The sequence below is a fragment of the Alternaria ethzedia genome, assembly GCF_023757985.1.
Source record: "Alternaria ethzedia strain BMP 0044 chromosome Unknown scaffold_21, whole genome shotgun sequence".
In the NCBI taxonomy this organism is placed as follows: domain Eukaryota; kingdom Fungi; phylum Ascomycota; class Dothideomycetes; order Pleosporales; family Pleosporaceae; genus Alternaria; species Alternaria ethzedia.
This window is the reverse complement of record NW_026056214.1, coordinates 33,460-50,576: the sequence shown is the minus strand read 5'-3', so window position 1 is coordinate 50,576 and position 17,117 is coordinate 33,460. Positions and strand designations below refer to the sequence as shown.

Below are 17,117 nucleotides of genomic sequence, written 5' to 3'. Positions count from 1 at the left end.
GTCATTCTGCATCGATGCAACTCCATCATCGTCCGCTCACTATCGTTAATGCCGTTATGAGGGGTGTGAAGAGATATGCTATCTTGAGAATCGCAGCGCTATGGACACGCATCGACGTGCATTGGAAGTCTCCGACACCCGATCGCTCTTGCGTGTTTGCGACGTTGCGCGGGGAAGCGTACTAACCCGATCAATCTCTACAGCGTCAAGAACTCGACTTACTTTGTATCGATCAACCAAACCGTCCCATTTGTACCATCGCAATATAAAAAATCTGTTTCGTTTATCATTTTCAGGATTCAGATGCGCATATTCGTCCCACGTCAAGTTCGTCTAACTACCTAAAGGCTCAAGATGGAAGCGCACAACAACACAACAACTAAACGTCTCAAGAACGCAACATGGTACTTCTTCGATCTCGACGACACGCTCCACGAATTTCGCAAGGCATCTTCCGCCGCCGTAAACGCGACACTCCGCCTCATCCTAGAAAACCACGCTCATCATGAACTTTCTCCTGGCAAGCCGCTCACAGTCGCCGAGCTGAGAGCGGAATACCTCAAGATCCTCAAAACCGGCACATCTGCCGCATTCGTGGACGGAAAAACAAGCCACGAGTACCGCGCCGAGCGCTTTCAGGGTGTTATGAACGCTTTTGGTATCGACTGTACGAAGCAGCAGATGCAGGTATTGCTCGACACGTATGAAACTGCGATTACACGGAATCTGCAACTCAAAGAAGGTGCTATACCACTCCTTCAAACACTCAAACAACGAGGAAAGAGCATAGCGATCATCACCGAAGGCCCTCAAGATTCGCAGGAACGTACCGTTGCTGCCTTGGGTCTAGAGCCGTATTTCGACAGGCTCGTTACAACGAATAAGCTTGGTGTGGCGAAGATTGACGGTCTTTTTGGCAAAGCGTTAGAACTGATTGGTGTGAAGGGTGAGGAGGTGGTCATGGTGGGAGACAGTTGGGAAAGAGATGTTGTTCCTGCGGTGGAAGCGGGTATCAAGTGTGTGTGGTTTGCTGAGAAAGAGGAGGGAGGCGAGAGGATGGTTGCTGTTGGAGGGGAAGAGAAGAGAGTAATGGTAGTGGATTCGTTGGTTCGGTTGCAAAGCTTAGTCCTAGAGACCTCGTGTTGATGGTTGACAAGTCTGCAGTACATATTGCGCAAATACGCAACAGAGAAAAAGCATGAAATATACAATCATCTTAGAAATCTATCTGATGTGTGATGAGGAAATGTGACATGGGTTTTACGCCTGTTGGGCTCCGGTGGTGTCCTTGCCAAATCCGACGAAGTCAATATCCCAAACCATCCCATCGGGCAAACGATTCCCGTCCTTGTCGAGGGGATACCCTTCCTTGTCAAGGATGTTTCCATCCTCGTCGACGAGGTTCCCATCTTTGTCGATAAGGTCCCCCTCCTCGTTGATGAGTCTCCCATTCTCGTCAACCAGGTTCCCATCCTTGTCGATAAGCCCTCCCTCCTCATTAATAAATCTCCCTTTCTTGTCGACAACATTCCCATCCTCGTCGATAAACTGTCCCTTCTCGTTGACGAGCTTCCCTTCTTTACGAAGGTTCCCATCCTCGTCTCTATATGGCATCGTTTCCATGGCAGCCGGCGCCATAGTGCGCAGGTAACCATCAGTCGGCTTCCTTTGCTTCAATTTCTAGTTTCTCTAGTCAGCTTTGCTGGACTTGGAGAAGAAAGGTCCATGTAACACTGCGGCAAAAGAATCCTTCAAAAGAAGAAGTCACGTACCTTCTCCCTCCAAAACCTCGAGCTCTGTTTGAAGTGTACACCCTTGAAAGAGACGGCATGTCCTCCAGGTTCCTACTTGTTCTTAGTAATGATAACTGTCGGATAGGAATAGGTATGCATACATTGTATATTCTGTGCTGGTTCATATCGCTCTGGGAGTCGCGCGAAGTAGTGAGTCCGAGTTTGCCGATATTTGTCGCCCCGAGTTCGGCTCCGAGATCAGTCGTACTGCCCGTCTTGTTCCACATGGCAATATCGCACTCCTCCGTCACCCATGTGTCCATGACGACCCAGACGCCATAGTCCTTGATTTGTTGAGGATGGTTACCGATCATAGCTGTCATATTATCTTCGATCCATTTCATAATGATACCGAGCGCCTTGGTATTGAAATAGTGGTGTATCACGTGTGGAGATACTGCCACGCCTGCGCGAAGGTTCGCAGTGCTTCCTATTTCGAAATTGGCTCCCACATCCACAGGTGCTTGAGCAGCAATTCCGGACACCTCTGCTTTGCCGCCAAAGCCGCGACCCTCGTGATTCTCCGAAAGCTGTTTCTTCCATGTGCACGTTGTCGGGTCCGCCAGAACGAGCGGCTTGCTGGGGGGTTGGTAGTCAGGGTCTTTGATGTCCGCAAGATCAGTAATCAATCTCCAGAGTCCGTCATCGTCGAAGTAGCCGCAAGAGCCAGGATGAAAGACTTTGGAATTGGGTGGTGTGTACAAGTAGGTGCCGTCGGGGCACTTCTCCATGAGAGTGGCGTATGCTAGATCCATTTCGCTGTCGTGGTTGTTTAGAAATATAAAAGGTTCAGGATGAAATGCAAATGGAGTGACTGAAGTCTGGTCTTCTCACTCTTGGGCGATGCCCTCTATATATGCTGCCCAAGTTGCTTACCTCGACGAAAAAAAAAAGAAACGGACATACGCTATGAGCTGAGAGTCACTGTCTGCAGCTTGTCAAGCCATATCCCTAGTACTCTGGAGTAGCTAGATTAACCCCAACAGTAATCGCCGAACAGAGGATACAGCTGCGAAGTTTTGGGCAAATGACGGGCTGCGCAAAGGTGTTGCCAGTCAAGCACCAATGGACGGCTCCGCAGATCATGGAGCACAGCGAGGCTATCGAAGATCATTTCCTCACTCTTATGTTGATCGATAGGGCATAGCGAGAGTATCGACAATCGTTCCCACACCTTTATGTCGATTGATAGGGTGGCACAGTGAGGGTACTGGAAATCATCTCCACCTATATGTAGTGATCGCTGGGGCGGCCCGCGCGCCATCGGTAGTTCCGAAGGTACAAAGGTTGTACGTTACCCGCGGAGCGACGCTGTCATGTACCGTCGTCCTAATACACAATATGTACCAGAGCTTTGCGCTCGTGACTTTGCGCGAGGCTACAAAGGCGATCAATTGTTTGTGCTTGTAAATTCGTGACGAATATGTCCCGTCGATTTCTGCGAGTTTCGGTACGCCAACGCATATCCGAACTTCGATCCTGATCGCACCTGCGTCATTGAAAGTTTATAGTCTGGACTCCCGACCAGAGTGCTGGATGTGGAGATGGTCGAAGCTTCCTATGATGTTGTTGTGTCGTCAGAAAGCCGCCATATCTGGTGGATCTAAGCGAGGTGGGCCTGCTGCGATGGCATTCGTCATGGGCTTCTGCGGGTTTGACTCGATCGAGTAGCCGCGAGGCTATCCGGCAGCCGCCATCAGCGTGTCAGTGGACTCGTGTTGAGAGGGACGTCGCGCTTCGAGAACGCCCGGGCGTCGTTAGCGCACACGTCGCGAGAGCTGTCAGTGTCAGTGTGCTCCGTGCGCAATCTCGGCATTCGCTCTCGCGGTCCACGAGTCTTGCCGATGCCACAAGCGTGAAAGCAAACGATCAGCACGGCCTAAGTATCAATCACTCCTACACAAGACAGCAAACCAACCACGATGAAGGTCTCTGGATATAATGGCAGACGTTGTGATCGCGTCCCTGAACTCGCCCAACGTCACAGCTGACATAGCTCCCGAATCTTCAACATGGGCTCGGGACTGAGGAGGCGCTTCGCTGACCACCTGTAACGCGGCTTGGAGGGGTATAAAGTCACTGTTAGAATAAGAGCGGGATGCCCCTATTGTGCGTACTGCAGCAATCGTATGGGAAGTATCTGAAGCTCAATGAACTAACCCATCGACTCCATACCTCCCTTTCAACCTCGCCATCACACTCCATTCCGTCCATCCCGACTCACATACCACATAGCCTCATGCCCATCACACCTCACCGTGCCCCGCGCTGCCACCTTCCCATCATGCAAATGCGCAAACCGCCTAACCGCCTCATCAACAATATCGGCCATATCCTGGTTATTCATATCGAACGAGAACTCATGCGGCGTGTTGGGTATAGCACCAATACTGAACCCGCAGGGAAATTGGTGCATGTGTTGTTGGTAGCCTTCTGGTTTGCCTTTGACATATCAGTGTTAGTGGGGTGATGAGTGGAGGTACGGGCTGAATTTACCTTCTAGTTGGACGATCCATTCACCGGCGTCTCCGAAGATACTGAAACACGACTCCTGGCATTCTGTTGTGGTGGGTGGGTTGGCTGCGGAGAGGGTGGTGTCTTCGTAGGTGAGTGTGTCGCAGTGGCCCAATGTGCTCTTGTCGCCTTCGCAATAGTTGATGTCTGGGGAGAGTTGGGCTGCTATGAGGGTGGCAGCGAGGAGGCTGAGAAAGAGAGATGATGCTGGGTGCATGTTGATGGCTTGACCTGGTGAGTTGAGAGTGATGGTGTGGAGTGGAAATGGGTTGTGAGGGAATATGAGGTCGTCTTGTATGTGTTGACATGATTCTACGCCTTGCGCATACATACGAGGTGCATCACAGCGTAGGGTAGTTATTGGGTGGAAGATGAACTGATGTGAGACGTGCAGCGGTGATGCGAGGTAAGTCGTATACCCGCGGGGATGTTCAGATGAAGTGACGAATCAAATTGATGACAGCATGTTCATCGGCAAACAACAGACCATGATCTACATACCCGCCACTACGGCGTAGCCCATTCACACACCGTAAGCTGCATGCGCGCCTAATACCCCAGACCAGCGCGTCGAGATACATCGGTTATACCACCCATGTATCTATCTGACATACTGACACCGTGCCCATTCGACGCTTCGATCCTTTTCTTCGTCGCGCTTCTTAATCGGCTACTGAGAGTATTCCAGATGCTACAACTCAAACTGTCTGCTCTTACGATCTTCGTCAGTCTTCTTGCGACCTTCCCTAGCTCGCTTCCAACCTTCATCGTATCGCTTGCGAACTTCAACATATTGCTTCCGAAGTTCCTCAGCTCGCTTTTGTACTCGCGCCAATTCATCCTTCGAAAGTACATCACCACCCCGGAAGACAAACGTGCGGTCAAAAACTTGCTTCTTAATCTTGCCGAGTAGACTCAACACTTCATCGGACTTGGCCGGCTTGTCCTCAGTACGGGACTTGGAAGAGATGTGGATGCGGCCATCGTTAGAGCCCAGCGGTGGACTACTAATCTGGCTCGTCTGCTCGACGAAGTCTCGCCACAGCGCGTTTAGCTCTGTCTGAGTAGCCTCGGGCATGTCGTCAAAATCGAAGTACTCATCGTATATAGCGTCGATTCGATCCTCTATCTTTGCAAGCTTACGCGACTTTGCAAGCTTACGCGAAGGCGTGTCTTGGTTGATACGCGGTGACTCACTGTCGTCTTGGTTGAGACGCAGTGTCTCCCCGTCGTCTTTCATGTGGATAGAACCAAACCGCTCAACGAGACCTTCCACACGGAAGATCGAATGTTCGAGTTCTCGATTTAGGATAATGAAGCGTGTGTTGAACTCCTCTTTCACAGCTGGGTCGATATCAAGTGAGTTAGTGGTAGCTTGAACTTCGTCTGTGAACGTGGACATGGCCTGTTTGGCGTTATCGAGAGCGAGGATGGCACGATTGCCAGCGGTAGCGATGCTCGCTTGTATGGAGGCTTTTGGCGGGGCGGAGGCGGAGGCGGACACCAGGCAGGCTAGGCTAGCGAAGAGGGTGGTAGTCGTGGACAGCTTCATGTTTGTGACGAGTGACTTTGGGTGTAAGGTTGAGAGATTGAGTAGAGGCGGTGGATGGGGAGGGGGTCAGAAGTTAGACTGGTGGTGGTACCATATATACATCGAGGGAAGAAGCAAGAGGGTGATTCACACGCGGACCGTGCTGTGAGAAGGCGAGTGAGCTGCCTATCGATGACATCCTTTCACTATCTACGGAGGACTAGCGGTGTCTTTCACGCGTGGTTCCATGTAGTGAGACAAACTTATGCACACTTAGATAAAGGTAGCGAACAATATGGGGTATCCTAACACATCCAAACCAACCTGCCCGAACAGATACGCCGCGCAATGCTTTTACAACGAGACAAAAGTATCTCTTCGTTCTCTTCACAAACCACCCATCTGACTAACCTCTCCAAACCCCACTCTCGCCCTACCACCTCTTCCCCTACTCTTCCTCATCGCACTCCCACTCCCACTTCCACCAACAGCAACACTCCCCCCAAACCCACCTTCCCTCAACCTCCTCTCAAAACTCGTCACCCCACCAACTCCCAACCTCACATCCCTCGCACTCTGCACAGGCGGCGCACTCATAGTCCCCAACCTACCCCTTCCTTCCCTCTCCAGAAACGAGGAGCCCAGCGGTCGCCTCACAGGAGAAAGAACGCGTGCTTTCTCAGGACTAGGCGGGAGTTCAGGTCGTTTAGCACGGACAACGCTACGTTTACTGGGTGTTTTGAGGTAGCCTGGTTTACTGGTTGTAGTAGGAGGAGGGGGCAAGGGCGTTCCGGACCAAAAGGTAGATTGTGCGGCGTCGCCGAAAGAGAGGTCGGATTCATCGTCTTCGGGGATGGTGGCGGGAGGGGGGCGAGCGGCGGATTGGGGTTGTGGGTAGGTGTTTGGGCGGCGGAGGATGGAGCCTGGGGGGCGGGTTGATGCTGGTGAAGGGATCGGAGCGTAGGGGTTGGGGGTGAGTGTTGGATGGCGGGGTGGCTGTTCTGGGGTAAGGGATAGAGAGAGGTCAAGATCGTTGTTAAGACCCAAAGCGGTCTCGTCGAAGGCGGTCCAGGACTCGAGTCGTTGCGTTTCGTCGCCGGATTGCTGGAAGCCTCCTTGCCCGACATCGTTGTTGCTGTCATTGTAGGCGAAGTCTTCGTCATTTCCGTGACCGTTGTAGTCATCGCCATCATCTTGTCTGCGTCTTCTCGACCTACTAGGAGGCGATGGACTCGCAACCCGTTGGCCACGCCGCTCGGTAGCACGCTCGGCCCAGAAACGAACCATGGCCCTAACATGCTTCTCAAAGTTCCTCTCGAACAACGCTCTCGCGTTCTCCTCTTGCCTCTGGAAGTTCCAAAGACGCCAGCCCATCTTCTTCAGAGCACCAGTGGCAGCAATCTCTGTGCTCTCCTGCCGCAGAGCGACAGCTTGCCCTTCAAGTGTGTGTACAAGGTCCATGCGTTGTGACCAGATGGCGAAGTAACGGGTGGAGAGTTTGAAGGCGTGGAGGCTCTCGGCTTGGGCATCCTGCTGGCGGAGTATGAGCGTGCGGTCGTGCCATTGGTGCAAGATTGCGCCACTGCTTTGGAAAGTGCGATTGTCGAGTACATCGTTTGCCCTTTGTGTCAGCACTGCAATGTGGTTTGCCTTGTCCCGCCAGTGCTCAAAGACTCTGCGCACGAGATTCGTCTTGACCATTCTACGGACTTGCGAGTATGTGTCGCGTCTGCGATTACGGCGCGCATGTTGTGTGGCTTGGCTCCATGTGTTCAGTGTGTGTTTGCTAAGGACGTAGAAGCGCGCATCGGCCGACCATTGGTTCAACTCTTGGAAGTGTGCTAGCCTCTCCTTGAGCTTGTCGAAAATGCGTTGCTTGAGCTTTTGCTGATATTGGGATAGAATAGCGAACTGCTCCCTTCTTCTCTCCGTAGTGATAGCTTCCATCTTGCGCAAACACGTCCGCATCAGCTGAGCACGCTTGAACTGGGCGAACCGAACTTCCGCAGTATCGAGGGTGTTGACGCGCTGGTTGGTCTTGGTGACCCAGGATAGGAATGTTGACTGCTTGAGCTGTCGATCGTGGACACGCTGGAAGAGGGATACTCGGGATGCTAAGGTCCATTTGTACAAGCATTCAACAATGATGCGGTCGTTGATCCGATCCTCGAGAGCTTTGATTCGCAATCTGTCATTCCAGGCAGTGTAGGCATTGCGTAGGACGCGCATGCGGTCAACATTGCGTGCTTGACGAGATAGCTGAGCGTCTTTGCGCCAGTCCTGGAACTTTGCACGAAGCAAACGGCCGTTGGTGCGTGCTTGGACCTGGCGCAGTAGTGGCTCAAGTTGTGCCTGCCTCTGGAGTGTCTGGACCGTCGTTCGAAGGAGTGAGGTCTGTCGAAAGCGGTCCGCCTGCGAATGCAGACTCGTCACTGCGGCTGTCTTCTGCTGCCACGTCCGGAATGTCTTTCGCATGAGCGTTCCATCTCGTCGATCCGTGGCCCACATGTTCCGCTCTCTCATGATCTCGGTGATCTCGCGCCATTTCTGCAGTGTTGTCCTTGCTGTCCTTGTGTCATGCCAGTTGGCTGCGCCTCTGTTGAGGTACTCGTTGTTGAGAGCATTCCACGATTTCCGGACAATCTTCTCTTCATAGTATGCTTCAGCAAAGTCATTGCGATCCCGTACCTTTGCTGCGCGTGCTCGCCATATAGAGAGGAACTTTGCAAGAGCAAAGTGCTGGATCTTCAGCTCGTTGACTGCCGTGATATCGCGCCAGCCGTTGAAGAAGCGTGTGCGTAGAATGTGCCGTCGCGCAACCGATGTTCGCTGAACCTCGTCCTCGGCACACTTTGCCCAATGTGTGAATGCTTTGGTGAGCAGGAATAGACTGCGAGCCTTGTCTGCACGGGTTTCCAGCCGATCGAAGAAGCGATTCGTCTCTCGACCAGAACGCCTCACAAGCGCGGTGTCCCGTAGCTGCAAGAGGGAGGCCCTGAGCAAGATGCGACGGTCGAAGGCGACAGCAGCTCTCTCCATATCCTCGCGCAGATTCAAGCGCTCTTGCGTGCGGTTCCGCCATATCCGTATACACTCTCTCGTCACTCGATGTAGCCGTTGCTCTTCGAAGGTTTCCGCATCGTCCATCAATCGGGTATCAGAGGGTCGAAAGGGTTCGGGGACATATTGTTGGTGTTGTGCCTGTCGTGAGTGCTGAAGGCGGCGCTGGTGCGGGGAATCGTACGGATCGTTCGGTATCGGCGCGTTCACTCCTGGTATCTGGATGGAGGAGAGGTCGAGGCTAGCCGTGTGGTCGGTGAAATCGCTCTCATCTGCATCGTGGGTTCCAGTTCTGTATGTCGTTGTAGGATTTCTTCGAATTCGCAGACTGCCGTAACTTGAGACAGAAGTGCTGCGCTTGTGGACTGGCGGCTGCGGTCCGGAACTCGACCTCCGAGGCGCGACGCCATTCACTTTGGGGTGACTGGGAAGTTGCGCTGGCCGGTACGAATGCGCCTCGGTGTCTGAGGTCGCACGACGGTGGCTGCGCGGCTTGTTGGCATAGCCATCAGGAGCATTCTGCTGCGATGCTCTCCTCGGGCGCACAGCCAAATCGCCGTAGTCGGTACCCGCGACCTTGTCTGCCGTGCCATCAAGGAACGAGTCGAAGCTCCCGGTTCTCGTATACCGCCCTAGGCTCGCCTGCGCCCCTCTACGCGTCGCGTCAATGTTATTCGGGACTTCAACGACCTCTTCGTCGCCGAGTTCTCCATTGAGGCCGAAATGCTCCTTCACCACGCGCAGGACTAGCGACATCAAGTCTTCGCCTTCCCGGCCATATTCCTGCATGCGCAACAGGAAACTGTAGTAGAGCGCGGCGTCGGTAGGCGAAGAACGGTGCTCTTTGACATATTCATCATATGCGACGAAGAGAGCGTCAATGGATCCATCATGGGAGTCTTGCGCGCGAAGAACGATATTGTGAATGGCATCGGAGACTACTGTAGTGTTAGTATATCCATTGACCCATTTTTTGTCTGTTTATTTTACCTTCATCCCGACAAAGATCATCAGCTGTTATAGCCCTCGCATCATCTCCATTCAGCCTCATGGAGGATAGCATTCGTGCACGCGACTCGTTCGTCTCCGGCGCGTTCGCGACAACATGGAAGGGACCGGCGGCTGTAATGATTCGAACAGCAACCAAAAAGCAGCGGCATGCGAGAAAGGAGTCGTGGGTTCGTCGCGCAACAATTAAGCATTACAAGTCCAAAGTAAGAAGAGAGGAGCGATGAAGGGCTGTTGGTGCGCCCGCGTTTTGGCGTTGCGGCGACGCGCTTTGTTGTTGGAGTGGTTGGCCGCCCGCGTTCGTGGATGCGAGGGCGCCAAGGCTTTAGTTGGGTGGGCCCTGTTCGTTGACCTCATCGAGGTGGAAAGGGCGAGACCTTCACATATCTTGGAGCATCTACTTCTCAGTGACACTGCTACTCATACTACTTGAGAGGGATATACAGTACTGCTCGAGATGCCCGGTCGAACCCGTCCCATCGATAAACTCGCCACAGCGGCTGCAAAATGCTCGACGGAGGTATGTCACGCCCCTCAGTGACAGTCATGTTTGATACGATGCTGAAATGTTCCAGAGCGCAGTATACGGCAAATGCATATTCGCAGACTACAACAATGTACGGAAAGACATGTGCGTCAACGAGTTCATGAAGCTCAAGGAGTGTTATTTGGTAATATCGCCTCACAACATCGAAAGGCATCACAACTAACCCCATGTGCAGAAGGCATATAAGCAGCGGTGACGACGCCTGTAGCGACACTTAAGATCTTAGAGTCACACAGCATACGAAGGCGTTCATTGTAAACATGGAAATTTTGATTTCATTTCACCAACATGCGCGCCACTGTACTACCAACCATACGAGAAAGCGATTATAGCTTGATCAACCGCAACATGAAAGTCGCCTTATGGAGCTCTTGCTCCTCCTCTGCAATAACCTTCTCGTTACTGTTCTCCGGGATCTTGCCCTCAACCTCAGTGATGACGTGCTTGTCCACAGGTCTTCGCAAAGCCTTCTCAAACAATGGACCCTGGTTCTCAAACGCCTGCTCCAGTCCTACACTTTCCGGATCGCTCAGCACTCGGTACTCCATGCCTACGTCGTCAGTTGGCACCAGTCCGGCCTTCTTGCGCAGATCTTGTACACGGCGGATGACCTCACGAGCGAGGCCTTCTTGCTCAAGCTCTGGGTATGAGGCGACGTCGAGGAGGATGAGGACGTCGTTGTCCGTGTTGAACTCCTGGTCTTTGTTGTTGGAGTCCTTTGTGAGACCGCGCTTGACCATCAAGTCTTCAGCCTCAAGCTTGATTCCGTCCACCACAATCTCGCCATTCTTCAGGTAGTCCTTGATGTCTTGGCTCTTGAGGTTTGGTAGCGCCTTCTTGACCTTGATGGCGTCCTTCTTCAGCTTCTTGCCAAGGACTGAGAAGTCGGCCGTTGCTGAGTACTGGACGCTGTACTTCTCCTCGTCGCTAGACAGCACAATTTCGCGGACGTTCAGCTCCTCTAGGATGTAATTCTCCAATGACTTAATATCGTCAAGGTATTGTTGTTCTGGGTGGATGACCACCAGCGTCTTCAGCGGAATCTTCAAGCCCTTGTTGGCACGGTCACGGCAGATACGGCCAAGCTCAATGACTGACTGCATGCGCTTGACTTGGCGCTCGACACCCTCGTCAAACAGCTCTTCTCGCACTTCTGGGAAGGGGAGGAAGTGGATGCTACGGTTATCTTCCGCGTGCAGTTCCTTAGGGATGTGGGGTAGTAATCGCAGGTAAATGTTGTCTGTGATGAAGGGTGTGAAGGGCGCGAGACCACGGCAGAGTGTGTAAAGAACTTCGAAGAGGGTGTTGAGGGCGTGTTTGGTGTCCTCCAGACCGTGCTCACCCTTTAACCGGCGACGGTTGAAGCGAATGTACCAGTTTGTTGTGTTGTCGATGAGCTCCAATAACCGCGGAACCACGGTGTACAGCCTGTACGCAGCCATCTCCTCGTTCACGAACTTTAGTAGCGACTGGGTGGACGCGAGGATCCATCGGTCGAGCACGTTCTTGTTGGACTTCCCAGCCGCTGGGTCAAATACGAAGTCCAGACTCTCGACCTTCTTCAGCAGCGAAACTTGTTGCTCGAAGAACTGGTAGCTGTTCCAGAGAGGTAGAAGAACCTTGGAAACAATCTCTTTGACACCAGCTTCCTTGAATCGAAGTGTCTCGGCACGAACGACGGGAGAGTTGATGAGATATAACCGCAGCGCATCAGAACCGTAGTTGGTCATGATCAAGTTGGGGTCGGGGTAGTTCTTGAGACGTTTTGACATCTTCTTGCCATCCTCTGCAAGCACGATACCGTTGACAACGCAGTTCTTGAAAGGAAGCTTGCCGAAGAGATGTGTTCCAAGCACGGTGAGTGTGTAGAACCAACCACGAGTTTGGTCGAGACCTTCGGCAATGAAGTCACCAGGGAAGGACTTCTCGAATTGCTCCACGTTCTCGAATGGGTAATGCGCGCTGGCGTAGGGCATGGAACCAGACTCAAACCAGCAGTCAAAGACCTCATCTGTTCTTCGGAGCACGCCCTTGCCGTCTTTGCTGGGAATGGTGATGTGATCGATCTTATCCCGGTGGATGTCGGTCAGCTCGCCCTCATACCCGCTGAGCTTCTTCAGCTCCTCCACGCTACCAATGCAGACCACCTCTTTGCCGTCATCGCTGACCCATATCGGAAGTGGCGTACCCCAGAAACGGTTTCGTGAAACAGCCCAGTCGGGTGAGTTGGTGATCCAGTTGGCGAAGCGCTTCTCCTTGACGAAGGAAGGAACCCAGTGCGAACCAGCAATGTTCTCCAGCATTTGCGGCACGATATCCTGGATCTTGATGAACCATGAGGGGACCGTTCGGTAGATCAAGGGTGTGTCAGACCGCCAGCAGAAGGGATAGCTATGGAGAAGTTGTGAGTCTACGATCAAGCGACCGGTGCCTTTCAGATGCTTGATAATGCCCTTGTCTGCTGTCTTGACGTGTTGGCCCTCGAAGTCGCGGACAACGGCAGTAAAGCGACCTTGGTCATCGACTGGGTTGGGTGGCGGTCGGGTATCAGAGATGACGCCGTGGGCCTTTGCAACGCGGTAATCGTCCTCTCCATATGCCGGGGCCTGATGAACGATACCCACACCACTGTCTGCTGTGACGTAGGTGTCGTTCGCCACCTTGAAGCCGTAGTCCTTGAAGTCGTCGTAGAGGTAGTCGAATAGGGGCTCGTATTTCCAACCCAACATATCCTTACCCTTCAACTTCTCCACGACCTTGAACTTGGCCTTCTTCGGGTCCTTGTATAGTGTGCGTAGCAAAGCTTCGAGCAAGATGTAGTGTTTGCCGGATGCTTCGTCGAGAATCTTGACGTATTCGAAATCCGGATGCGCGCAGAGACCGGTATTGGATGGGAGTGTCCATGGCGTGGTGGTCCTGTTCGGGCTGGTCAGCGCAGGCCAGTAGCACTGGATTGGAGCAAGTAGCTTACCATGCCAACAAACACGTGTTTGGGTCGTCGAGTAGCGGGAATGTGACGACTACCGCTGGGTCCTGAACGTCCTTGTAGTTCTGCGAGGCCTCGAAGTTACTGAGAGGCGTCGCCAACGCTGTGCTGTAGGGCATAACCTTATACCCCCGGTACACGGCGCCTTTGTCGAACAGACGCTTGAAGACCCACCACTCCGACTCCATAAAGCTGGTGTCCATGGTCTTGTAGTCGTTGTCGAAGTCGATCCAGCGACCCAGACGGTCGATAGTCGCCCTCCATTCGGTCGCATATCGCATGACAATTGCGCGGCACTTCTTGTTGTACTCGGCGATTCCGATTTCGCGCACAGCGTCGCGTCCCGACATGCCCAATTCCTTGTCGATCTCGTACTCAATGGGTACACCATGAGTATCCCAACCGAACCGGCGCTCGACATAGCGGCCCTTCATGGACCAGTAGCGCGGGATGATATCTTTGATTGTCGAGGCCAGGAGATGGCCATAATGCGGCATTCCTGTCGCGAAAGGCGGTCCATCGTAAAAAGTGTACGGTTGCTTTCCTTTCGACTATGGCGAGTTAGCAAGTGTCGACCACACGTGCTTGGGTTCACTAGGCTGTAGCATAGTCACGTACTAGCTCGACTTGTCTCTGGAAGGCGTCAATCTCCTTCCAGCGCGCGAGGATGCGCTCCTCTTCGCTCGGAAAGTTCATAGACATGGTGGCGGCGTGAGTATGCTGAGACAGAGCCGTGGCGGGGAATCTTTTTCTAGAGCCTAGAGTTGACTCCTCCAATCCCCGCCATTAGCGTGACTCAGCCTCTTATCGATAGCACCCCGCCATACCTAGGCATCGACGACGGATGACTCCTGCAACTAACACCATCTCCTGGTCGTAGCGAAGCTTGCCTCGCTACATTGATGGCTTCACTTCGAGTGAGCCACATCGACCAAAATCATTCATCCGTGTTCCCACTATCTGTTCATCGTGACTGGAAACGTTAGAGCACGCTCACCATGAAACGTCGCATATCTACATCTTCGTTGCGGCTCTGCGGCAACTGAGAAGAGATTGAAACACTGACAGCTCTCGCCGAAAACGATGGAGATTTGAAGCCGCCCCTTCTCATTCCCGTCTGGACATTCTCATCACATACTCCCAATTGACAATGCGCCTTCCCCTCTTCCTCATCACTTCATGCTTTACGGTGATAGCAGCCTCAAACAACCCTTTCGAGAACTGGTCTGTTCAGCCTCTGCGAAATAGTGACGTCTCTATCAGTCCCAGGGATGCCGACATCGACAAGACATGTAGACGCTTACGTACGTTGACACGGCTCAACAAGATCGCAAATAACGAGACCCTCCTGGAAACGGCGGACATGCGTGGCAAGCTCGCTCAACAACATATTGACTGGATTAAAAGCAATAGAGCCGACATCATCGCTAAGCTCGATGAGCTGACTTCCAACTCAACTCTCACTACCGAATGCGACACCATCAGTGCGCAGCGCGTGACAGCTCGTCAATGTAAAGCATTGAAGATATTGGAAAAGCTGGTAAACTCAACGAATGGCCAGCCCAGTACCAATCGAGGTCCTGCTGCGGATTTTCTCAGCGATGAGCAGAATCAGAAATTACAACAAAAGTTCGAGAAAGCGGAGCTCAAGCTGCAGCAACTTAGGAGTAACGCTACATTAATGGGTCTCTGCGAAGACAATATTATGTTCCAGCAGAATGGCGCCATTGGAAGTCGTGAGCATTCTTCTACAGTGCGAAACCGAAATGTACTGACTTACACACAGAAGTGGTTGACAACAGCGGCGCCATCAGCATGACGAAAAGTAGTGCAAGGAGTAATGTGCATGAATCAGGAAATGCTTCATCACTGATGATTTTCATGGTTCTGATGACAGTGTCGATGCTGTAGTACTCCCTTCCTTTATGTTGGAAACAATAGCCGGATAAATCTCGTCACTTCGTCGCTTTTTGCGGTTACATGCATGCACGCCAATATAGGGAAAAACTGAACAGGTCTGGAGCCTACATCATCGTTAGGGCACCTACTTTGCAGGTTTCCATGTTAATGTAGGCTGCAGACCTGTTCAGTTTTTCCTTTGTATGAGGTGCATGAGGGATGGGGGCACGTGGCGGGGTGTTCGACGACGTGCATGTTGTGGCGTAGCCGTAAAGATGTGCGAACTCAATTCCAAGTCATGGTCATCTCATCAATATTTTACCATGGTCAATGCGATTCTTTGTGGCACAGCTCCACCTGCATAATAGGGAACGACAGAGCATCTTTACCGGACATGTCGATGACAATGACGAGCAATACCGATCGCGCATCTATGCATGATAAACCCGTGCGTTGTACGCCACAAGGGATACCCTTATTTGTGCCAACGATAACTACACCGCGTCTCCGATCAAAACGCTCCGTTTCTGTGCTGGTTTACCCCATCCACCCACTCTTTCGGGCTTGACTCCCGTCTTCTGAGTTGCCCTCAAGACACCCAGTGGTATGACGACATTCGACTTCGGCGACCCACCCCCGGGCCTTAATCTCAGCGAATCCCGGACAGTCGGAAACAGTGTTGTCGCAATCATCTTGTTTGGTCTTTCGGGTGTCTTCGTTGCATTAAGGCTGTTTACTCGCCTGAAGTTGAAACAGGAACAGCTGGGGTGTGATGACTACTTGATCATTGCTGGGCTGGCATTGAACGCGGGGAATCTTGCGTGCTGTATCGTTGGTTGGTAGCCAGTTTCTGGGCAAAGTCTTGATTTTACTGACGCAGCGTGAAGGAGGTTTCTACGGTCTGGGCCGACATATCTGGGCGCTAGGACCTGAGCAAATGCGACATATAACTATCGTGCGCTTACATGCCTGGGCATACTCTTGCGGGACTGACATTTGACAGATCACCTTCGCATACGTTTTTGTCTACGCGTGGAGTGTCTGTGTCATCAAACTCTCCATCCTCGCTTTGTATCGACGTATCTTCGGTATAAACTGGTTGGGTTGGTTCTGTGTTGGCATGACCGCTGCCTACCTGATCACAAACCACGTCGTTCTGCCATTGTACACTCGACCGTTGAGCTACTACTGGGATCAATGGAATGGGGCACACGGAGAAATTCTCGTCGATGAGGCAAAGGTGCGCCGCAGGTACCCCACATTCTGATTGAAGCTGTCTGCTTACGCGATCGCAGTTCTACCTTGGAGCTGGGATCTTCAATCTCTTCGGCGATGTGTGTATACTTTGTATACCCATATCCAACGTTGTCAAATTGCAGATGAAAAGAATGGAGAAAGTGGCGATCTGCTTTATCTTCCTGCTCGGCAGCTTGTAAGCACTGCGAAGTAAGGAAACCGTATTGTTTCTAATCATCGTAGTGTGTGCTTCGCCTCGCTTTATCGTATCATCACCATCGTCCGATTGATGGCCTCGCCAGACGTCAGCTGGAAAAAGAGCGATGTCTTCATATGGTCGTCCGTCGAGCCATCGATTGGCATCATCTCTGGATGTCTTCCAACGCTTCACCCGCTTTTGATTCGTATAACGCGCTGTTTGGCAGGTGCACTCGGTGTTACACCGAGCCATACTCCGGAGCAGGAGGGCCCTGAGAGTCGCGAGACTGGGTCGAGGACGATCAACGCTTGGACAGAACGCTGGGGTAGAACTCGGCCAGCCGA

At 52.5% G+C, this 17,117-nt stretch overlaps 4 protein-coding genes across 4 annotated transcripts; 1 reads left to right on the top strand and 3 right to left on the bottom strand.

Annotated features, from left to right (window-relative positions):
- Nucleotides 1-354: 354 nt before the first annotated feature.
- Nucleotides 355-1,146, top strand: J4E87_007505 (uncharacterized protein; the record flags this gene model as incomplete). Its single annotated transcript, XM_049379100.1, has 1 exon — nucleotides 355-1,146. One exon carries the CDS (start codon nucleotides 355-357, stop codon nucleotides 1,144-1,146), a length of 792 nt encoding a protein of 263 aa, XP_049231011.1.
- A 114-nt stretch (nucleotides 1,147-1,260) lies between these two features.
- On the bottom strand, nucleotides 1,261-2,697 carry J4E87_007504 (uncharacterized protein; the record flags this gene model as incomplete). Its single annotated transcript, XM_049379099.1, has 4 exons — nucleotides 1,261-1,680; nucleotides 1,773-1,844; nucleotides 1,895-2,614; nucleotides 2,692-2,697. The coding sequence occupies 4 exons, from the start codon at nucleotides 2,695-2,697 to the stop codon at nucleotides 1,261-1,263; spliced, it is 1,218 nt and encodes a 405-aa protein (XP_049231010.1).
- A 2,301-nt stretch (nucleotides 2,698-4,998) lies between these two features.
- Nucleotides 4,999-9,949, bottom strand: J4E87_007503 (uncharacterized protein; the record flags this gene model as incomplete). The annotated part of the gene is made up of 3 exons (XM_049379098.1): nucleotides 4,999-5,874; nucleotides 6,250-9,836; nucleotides 9,889-9,949. The coding sequence occupies 3 exons, from the start codon at nucleotides 9,947-9,949 to the stop codon at nucleotides 4,999-5,001; spliced, it is 4,524 nt and encodes a 1,507-aa protein (XP_049231009.1).
- Nucleotides 9,950-10,779: 830 nt separating this feature from the next.
- J4E87_007502 (uncharacterized protein) lies at nucleotides 10,780-14,141 on the bottom strand (the record flags this gene model as incomplete). The annotated part of the gene is made up of 3 exons (XM_049379097.1): nucleotides 10,780-13,369; nucleotides 13,425-13,990; nucleotides 14,058-14,141. The coding sequence occupies 3 exons, from the start codon at nucleotides 14,139-14,141 to the stop codon at nucleotides 10,780-10,782; spliced, it is 3,240 nt and encodes a 1,079-aa protein (XP_049231008.1).
- Between the last annotated feature and the right edge of the window lie 2,976 nt (nucleotides 14,142-17,117).